The following is a 7912-nucleotide window of genomic DNA, read 5'->3' on the forward strand; positions in this document are numbered from 1 at the left end:
ACATTTGCTCAATATTCTCTTCTCAACCTTGCAGGTCGACTCTGGCAACCACCGCAAGATGCGGCAAATGGCACATTGTTGCTTTGCAGGGAGACTCCTTTCCTCTTGCCAACTCAAATTTTGGGAGCATGCATTCTCTGTGCAGTGTTCTTTCTTATACCAATCCAGCATCATTGAATCAAAATGAGCGTCTCTTATTGCATCAGACGGATCCCAGTTATTCAGATTAGCCCAAGCAGTGAACCAATGTGATTGCATTCACCACCACTCCATTTGTGCAAAGAAAACCAGTGTGATAGGGTTGTTTTGCATTGCTTGCTCTTGCCTGGTGTTTGAGACAAGATGTCAGCAATTGTGGTTTTTTAACCACATTCTGTCACTGGAAACAGTGCTTGGATACTCAAGTAGTGTGTCATTTTTCATTGATGTAGTGACATTGACTGTGTGGTGACCTTCGCTAGAACATTACTACGACGGACAGACTTCAAAGGCCACATTCTATCCTTGTGGCAGCCTTATATTTCATGGAACTTTGCAAGCCCAGAGATTAGGCTGTTTTATTGTTCTTTAAGGCTATTAGGATGCGAGATGAGCTGAGAAGATAAATTGCATTCATGAATGGGCTATGCTCATTCAAAGCCTGATATTACTTTCATGTAATAACAGCCTTACAGCTTTTCTTATTAATTAATTTGTTTTTATTTGCCGAGTTTGTTTTCTTTGTTCTGAAACGAACAGGTATCGGTACGCTTGTTTGTGTGTGCTAGTTCCTGCTGAACGCAATGCAGATTTGCCAAGCTTGTCTAATGCTTGCTTGCTGGCTTTGCACTTTCGCTGTCCTTGACGCTCCTTGTTTCTCGCGTCTCACCGACAGTGGCGGGCGAAGCAGCCTTCTCGGAAGATGAAGACAGCCAGAGCTTCTTCTCTGTCCCTACAGAACTGGTTGAGTCGCAACCCACGACGCGGCCACGACGTGGGGGCCTGTACCACTGCGAGTTCTGCCTTTACACCAGTCCCAATCAACACGATGTCGCCAGGCACGAAAGGACACACACAGGAGAGAAGCCTTTCCGCTGCTCTGTCTGCGAGATGGCATTTGCTCAAATCGGTACCTTACAGACTCACATGAGGACTCACACGGGAGAGAAACCATTTCGCTGCGAGGTTTGCCAGAAGTCGTTTGTAAAAAATAGTCGCCTGGTGATTCACAAAAGAGTCCATACGGGTGAGAAACCGTATGAGTGTGACATCTGCGAGAAAACATTTTCGGATCAATCCAACTTGTTGAGTCATAAACGAACCCACAGCGGGGAGCGGCCTTACAAGTGTGAAGCGTGTGGGGAAGCATTTGGCTCCAAAACCCATTTAGGTAGGCATAGAAAAAGAATGCACAAGTGAAAAATCTTAGCCATGAGATTTCTGGAGGTCATTCGTGTGGAAGAGTTTTCATGTTTTACCGTGTGTTTCACTGCCTGTATGTTGTTTGTTCACGTGAAGTTGAGAAACAGGGATATTCATCAGTTCTAAATGTTATCAGTTGCGGTAGGCAACAGCTGCAGTACTGCTTAGCAGCATTTTCTTTTAATGGCTGTTGTATAGAGTTTTGCTGCTTTTATCTTTGGTAATATTTTTGTTTTATGACTTGTAGAGCTACTTTTAACTTAATTTTGAGTGGATGAGGAGCATTGGGACTTACTAAGGCACATTGAATTCTGTGTATAAAATTTTGTGACGACATTTTGAAAAGCGGTTCCACCAAGTTCTCTGGATTTCCTCACATTTTGACCTACATTTGCCACATAGCTCTAGTTTGAATTGTGTTCCAGAAGTTCTAAAAAGAAATGTGCCTGTTACTGTATTCATCTGTTCTTTGTGGATTCAGTGAATCGCAAATAAACTACCTACCTAGCTAAAGGAGTTGCCTTTCTGCCCGACTACAATTGATGAGCATTCCACAATCTACGAGCTATACCAGGTAAACTTTGGTGTCAACCTTCCTTGCACTTGATCTCTGCCAGCAGAGAATCTGGGTATGATTCGGTATTGTCATGGGTGGACCATCTGCATCAAATTCTGAAAAAGTCCTTATTCTGCTACAATTTGTTATCATTCCTAGATGGAGACAAGGAAGGGCGTGTGTAAAAGCTGCTCCGAAAAAAAATTGCTGGTAAGCGTCAATCCCTCCCGTGTTCGGGTGGCTGCAAGGCGAAATTCCACTACGATTGTATTAGAGCAGGCCTTGAGGAGTATAACATTTTCATGGCCTCAGGAAAAAGCTCGTACAAATGTAATGCTTGCACCTGGCGGAACCGCATTGACGATAAGCCTAATCACGAAGAAACGTCTGACGTGTGGGGGTCGGAAATGGACAGCGAATCAGCCTGTGAAACCACCTTTAAATTAAACACCTCATGCTCGCCGAAGTACCAGGATTCTGTAGTTGAAAAGATGAACATCAAGTTAGACGTGCTTATCGCCGAAATGAAATGCCTAAGAGCGGATAATAACCATCTATGTTTCGAAGCCACCTAGTTACGGAAGCAACTTGCTAAGCGAGGGCCTGACCTGAATCAACCGAGCCTGAGTTACAGCGCTGCCGCATCATCGGGACGGAATCAGGTCGCACACAAAACAACAAATTCGAGATTGAATGCAGAAGGCTGAACTTGGGACATCGCCAGCTGAGTCCCGTGTCGACGAAGCAAAGTTCTAACAGCAAAGAAAACAACGAAGACCATGCCACGAGTAGTGTGAACCATCTTCAACAGACTTCTAGGCCATTTATGACCGACGACGAAGGCTACACTACAGTGGGGCCTCGACGACGAAAGAAGCCTTCTGTTGGAACTATGGTGCCTCGATTGCGTCTTCGACTGGTGTGTTTAGCGCCCTATCCCGCCCATACATCAAAAGTGGTTCCAATGTGGCAACAAATGACGCGAGTGTCATGATGATGATGATGATGATGATGATGCGGCTTTTCCCTTTATACCGGGCGAGCTCGAAAAGTCTTCGTGCCCTAGCCAAAAAAAACTATAAGCTATCTGTTCTAAATTTTCTTCCACCAGTGTTCCAGACGCGCTTTCGTCCTTCGCATGCACTGCATGGTAGAAATCTCATGCCTGTCTTGTGGAGGGTCGTCTGCTTCGCCCGTGTAGGGTTTGTTTGAGTCAGCCGTCGTTTTAAAGCCCAGTGCATATGCTAGCATCGCCTCTGAGTGAAGCCGGCGATCTACCAGTGGGGTTGGCAGCAGGCACTCACAGTAGAGCACTATGTGTTCAACTGTCTCAGGTTCTTCTCTGCACGCGCGGCACATCGTGGAAACCACCTTGGGGTCAAACCGCGCCCGGTATACCAGAGTTCGTAGAGCGCCCGCTCGCGCCTCGAACAGAAGGCGGCTGCCCAAGCTGTTGTCATAGAGCAGGGTTTCAGCCGCGATCAGTTGCTTGTTTTTACTGTACACCAGCAGCGTTGGCTTCGCTTGAGCGGCTTCAAACCACTGGAAGACTTCCCTCTCACGTACTCTGCTTCTCACTTTCGACTCCAACCTCTCGCCCGTCACTACCTCTAAGGGTTCTGCAAAGAAGCCATACTTTTTTTGGAGTTGATAAAGGTGCTTCTGCCACCTTGTTCTTGTCCCAGTCATGTGAGTGTATACAAAAAGTTTTTTGGCCCATCGGTTTCGATCCATGTGGCGGAGTCGTGTATCATAACTTATCTTGCTGGTGGCTTCCCTGGCTTCGAAGCTAGACCATCCTAGGTCTCCCTGGACGGCTTCGTTAGCCACATTTCCGTGGCAGGCCAGAGCCTGTCGTCCCACTGCTCGTTGTCGTCGCTCCAGAAATTCTCGTAATTCACCAGGGACGCACACTACAGCATTCGCGAAGGTCAAGCCTGGAACCATTACTGCCTTCCACACTTCCCGTGTAACTAGGAACCTATTGCAGCTCCAGAGACTTCTTTTTCGGAGGACGTTGGCCCCTCGCCCTGCTGACTGGCGAAGATGAGCGTAATGATCTCGAAGGTATTCCGGCGTATTGGCAAGGATGACACCCAAGTATTTGTACGAGTCCTCAAGTGGCACAACCTCGTCACCCAACTTAAGTGTGCAGCAAAGCGTGTCTTCGACCCCTGAGAACTGTACAAGCGCAGATTTTTTTGCGTTGAAGCCTAGGTGTCGCACAGCAGCCTCCGCAGTGCATATATCCAATAGCCGCTGCATATCTTCCGCTGTCTCAGCCATTAAAACGATGTCGTCGGCGAACGTGAGCCCTGGAAGCACCCAGTTCACCTCCTCGCCGTCCTCTAGGTGGGTTAAAGAGAAGCCCACTCTTGACTGAATTAGCCTCTCCTCCGTCCCAGCCACGTAAAGCATGTAGAGAAGCGGGGAGAGTGGACACCCCTGTCGAAGTCCCCTAGTCACTATCACGTCTTCGGATTCTAACCCTTTCATTTCTGCCCTCACCTTATTGCCCTCATAAAGAGATTGGACGAGAGAAACACACTGTTGTGGCAGGTCTAGTTGTTCCAAACACTGAATGAGCAGTGAATGAGGGACACTGTCATATGCTTTGGCAATATCCAGAAAGCAGCACAGTAATTGTCTTTTCTCCTTTCTGGCTACCTCAATGCACTGAGTTATTGTGAACAGATTGTCCTCAAGTCGGCGCCCTCGACGAAAGCCTCCCTGTAGCTCAGTAAGGTGCCCAGCCTCTTCTGCCCATGCAACCATCCTCTCCTTGAGCATGTATGCGAATACTCTGTATATTGTGCTCGTCACCGTCGGAGGCCTGTAGCTGCGGAGATGTTGGCGATCGTTCCCTTTTTTCGGGATCAAGACCACCTTGCCGAGCCTCCAATCATCTGGTATAGATGCTGTGCCACAAAGGATGTCGTTTAGTATAGACGCGAGGTGTTGTCGGGCGTCCTTTCCTAGGGCTTTGAGTACCGTTGCCGGGACACCATCCAGGCCTTGGGAGGTGTTCTTCTTAAGGTGGATTAGTGCACGCACTACACTCACTTCACCGATTTCCCACCGGCTGCCGTCGGATGAGGACTCGGCTGTCCATTCGGCTTTTGTGGCAGTGGGCATGCACTCGGGAGAAAACATCTCTTTCAGGTACGTCGTGAGGTGTGCACCCAGGTCTTCTACTTCTTGTCCTGTGCACTCATCGAGGACGGGAGTCGATTGGTCTCGACCCTCCAGTGTACCCATGTAGCTCCAAAACTTCCTCGAAGCATCTTTTCCACTGGAGCGAATGTCAAGAACAGTACGTAGGTCCGCCGTCCTCATTTTTTCCTGGATGATCTGTTTGGCGTATTGCTTCCGCGTTTGATAGAGCTTCCAGTTTTGTGCGACCATGTGCTCATGCCCCATTCGAAGGGACTGGCGATGTTCCCTGTTTGCGGCCTGCCTAGCTTGAATCGCTGTCTTTACTTCAGTGTCCCACCAACGTTTCCTTCTTCTGCGTCCGTTGGGGCGCATTCTTGAATGCCGCTTGATAAGACGCTTAAGCACATTGACGTATCCTATGTAGCCTCCAGCCTTAATTCTTTCTTTGCTCTTCTCAAAAAGTTCCGCCACCTTTGCTGCAGCATCCTCGGTAAGGTAGGGCCGCATGGAGCTTGGTGATATCTCCCTCTCCTTCTTCCAGATTGCCCTGCTGAAGACCAGCTTTAGACGATTGTGCTCGCTACTAACGCTGTGCTCCCCATCCTCGTCTATATGCACCTGCACAAGAAAACGTCCAATGCCCTGTGACACCAGGCAATAATCTATACAAGTTCTACTGCCTCTAGCACACCAGGTATATTGTCCTTCGCACATTTCCCGGAGGTTCACCACTTCCAACTGCAGCTCCTCCGCTAGCTTTTGTATCCGCCGTCCGTTGCCATCTTCCCACCCATCAAGCTCATAAATATGTCCGTTAAAATCACCCATGATGAGCACATCCTTGTCTTTTCCGACCTCCCGCACATCCCTTGCAACACAGTCCATGAGAGTTTCGTTCTCTATGTCTCGCGCACTTCCTACAGAGAGATATACCACACATAGCGCTACTGGCTTCTGTACCAGCTCGCCTGTCAGCCAGATGTGGTCTTGACACTTTCTGGGATCCCTGTGCCAAGGGGCCGCGCGGCCCCTTGGCACAGGGTCGCTGCCCCTCCACGTCCTGCCCCTCTTCACGATTGCACCCCTCCCAACACCAGCCCTGGTGCATCGGCGGTTCTTCGAAGTCCCGGAGGTGTGTTTCAGCCACGCCAAAAATGGTAATGTCTTCAGACTCGAGTGCGCTATACAATTCCTCCCACTTTTGTTCCCTCCTTGCTCCTTGGAGGTTTAAGAACCCCACTCTAACAGGTGTATGTTCGTCACGCTTGCGTCTCCGTCGTCTGCGCCTTACTCTATGACCCCGCTCTGCCCATTCCGCGTCTTCAACCACTTTGGATCGGAGTGGGCCAATGCCCCCTACCACTGTTCCCTGTCCCTCAGCTGTTGACGCACAATCTCTGTCACCATTGCCTGCAGGGCAGATGGGGACAGCGTCGGTCCACAAACTTGCCTGGTATGTTGCGTTGGTGGCGCTTGTGGTAGCATCGGCGTGATAAACCCCGGGAATCCGCCAGCTTCTTGTCGCGGTATCCTCGGCGAACACACTGACACCAGTTGGTCCATCAGTCTGGCGTGCGAGAATCCTTCCGGAGGCGGAAGCCTCTCTCTGCCAAGAAAGTGAGCTCGTGGCGGCGCTGCGTACCCATGTCCCCGGGAACAATCTGCTGAGCCGATGTCCTGCATCTGATGTCTTGGCCGTAGAGGCGCTGGCAATGCGCCCGTTGTAGAGAGGAAGAGAGTGCCATCCGGAACCCTTTGTTCGTGTAATGGAACCGGGGGCGCCCACGACATCGGTGCGACTCCTTGATGCTGCCATCTTTGATGGTGAGGCATTGACTTCGACTGATCTTGTGCACTCATCCTGCCTCTCGGCGTCTCGCTGGTTCCCTGCTCTTTTCCTCTTTGTTTTCCCGTATCGGCGTACCATCTCCCCCTTCGTCTGTCTAAAAAAAGGCTCGCCATCTCCGCTATGCGATGGCTTACTAGACTAATAACCTTATGCCCATAGAGCAGTTTGTCTTTCTGTAAGCCGTCGTTAGCAGCTACGTCCCTGCTGAGATCCACGAACTTAGCATGAATCTTTTTGCATAATACTTTTAGCTTGGCGTTTAGCAACATCACGCTCGCTTGCACCACCTTGCCTTTGCTGGTGACTTCTGGGACAGAACAGATAGCCAGGGATGCTTTACGCCTGCTCCACTTCCTTCTGATGATTTCCACAACATGGTCAGGTTGGTCTCCTCGCAGTACATCATTCAGGCCAACGTGCAAAATATACATGCGGGAGACCATCCGCGCCTGGCGTTCGTATCCGGCAATCATGCTATGGGCATCCTCAGTTGTCGCCTTTCTGTTGAGCAACACCTCAACGCTTCGCTTATCGTCCATCTTTTCGATAAAAGCTTGGGCAATTCTCTCCACATTGCTGTCCCCCACAAGCAGGACTTCTCGTTTAACTCCGCGAGGAGGTCTGTCCTTCACTTTTCCAGCATTTGTCGTTCCCTTTGTCGCCGGGCTGCTTTTACTGCGCGAGCATGAGTTATCCTGCACTTCCTCTGATTCTCCTTGTTCCGAAGTTGTGACGTTTTCTGCACTTAGTTTGCAGACAGTCTCACTGCAGTCATCCACTGCTTCTGAACGTGTCCTGTTCACTATGTCCTGCTGTTTTCCATCCTTCCTGAGCAACAGCAAGTTTTTGTACTGTGTCAAAAATGCAAGGTCCTCCTGATCCTTCTTTCTTCTATTGTCTCCGGCGTCATGTTCACGGTTCTTTTCACAATTCACTGGAGTTGTAGTCAA

At 49.5% G+C, this 7912-nt stretch overlaps 1 protein-coding gene across 1 annotated transcript; it reads left to right on the plus strand.

Moving 5' to 3' along the window:
- Positions 1–810: 810 nt before the first annotated feature.
- On the plus strand, positions 811–1914 carry LOC120836144 (zinc finger protein 32-like; the record flags this gene model as incomplete). Its single annotated transcript, XM_042293640.1, has 1 exon — positions 811–1914. A coding segment is annotated over one exon (588 nt), but the record flags the coding sequence as incomplete, so codon positions are not given.
- Positions 1915–7912: the final 5998 nt, after the last annotated feature.

Source organism: Ixodes scapularis, unplaced genomic scaffold, assembly GCF_016920785.2.
Source record: "Ixodes scapularis isolate PalLabHiFi unplaced genomic scaffold, ASM1692078v2 PGA_scaffold4__175_contigs__length_147842914, whole genome shotgun sequence".
NCBI lineage: Eukaryota > Metazoa > Arthropoda > Arachnida > Ixodida > Ixodidae > Ixodes > Ixodes scapularis.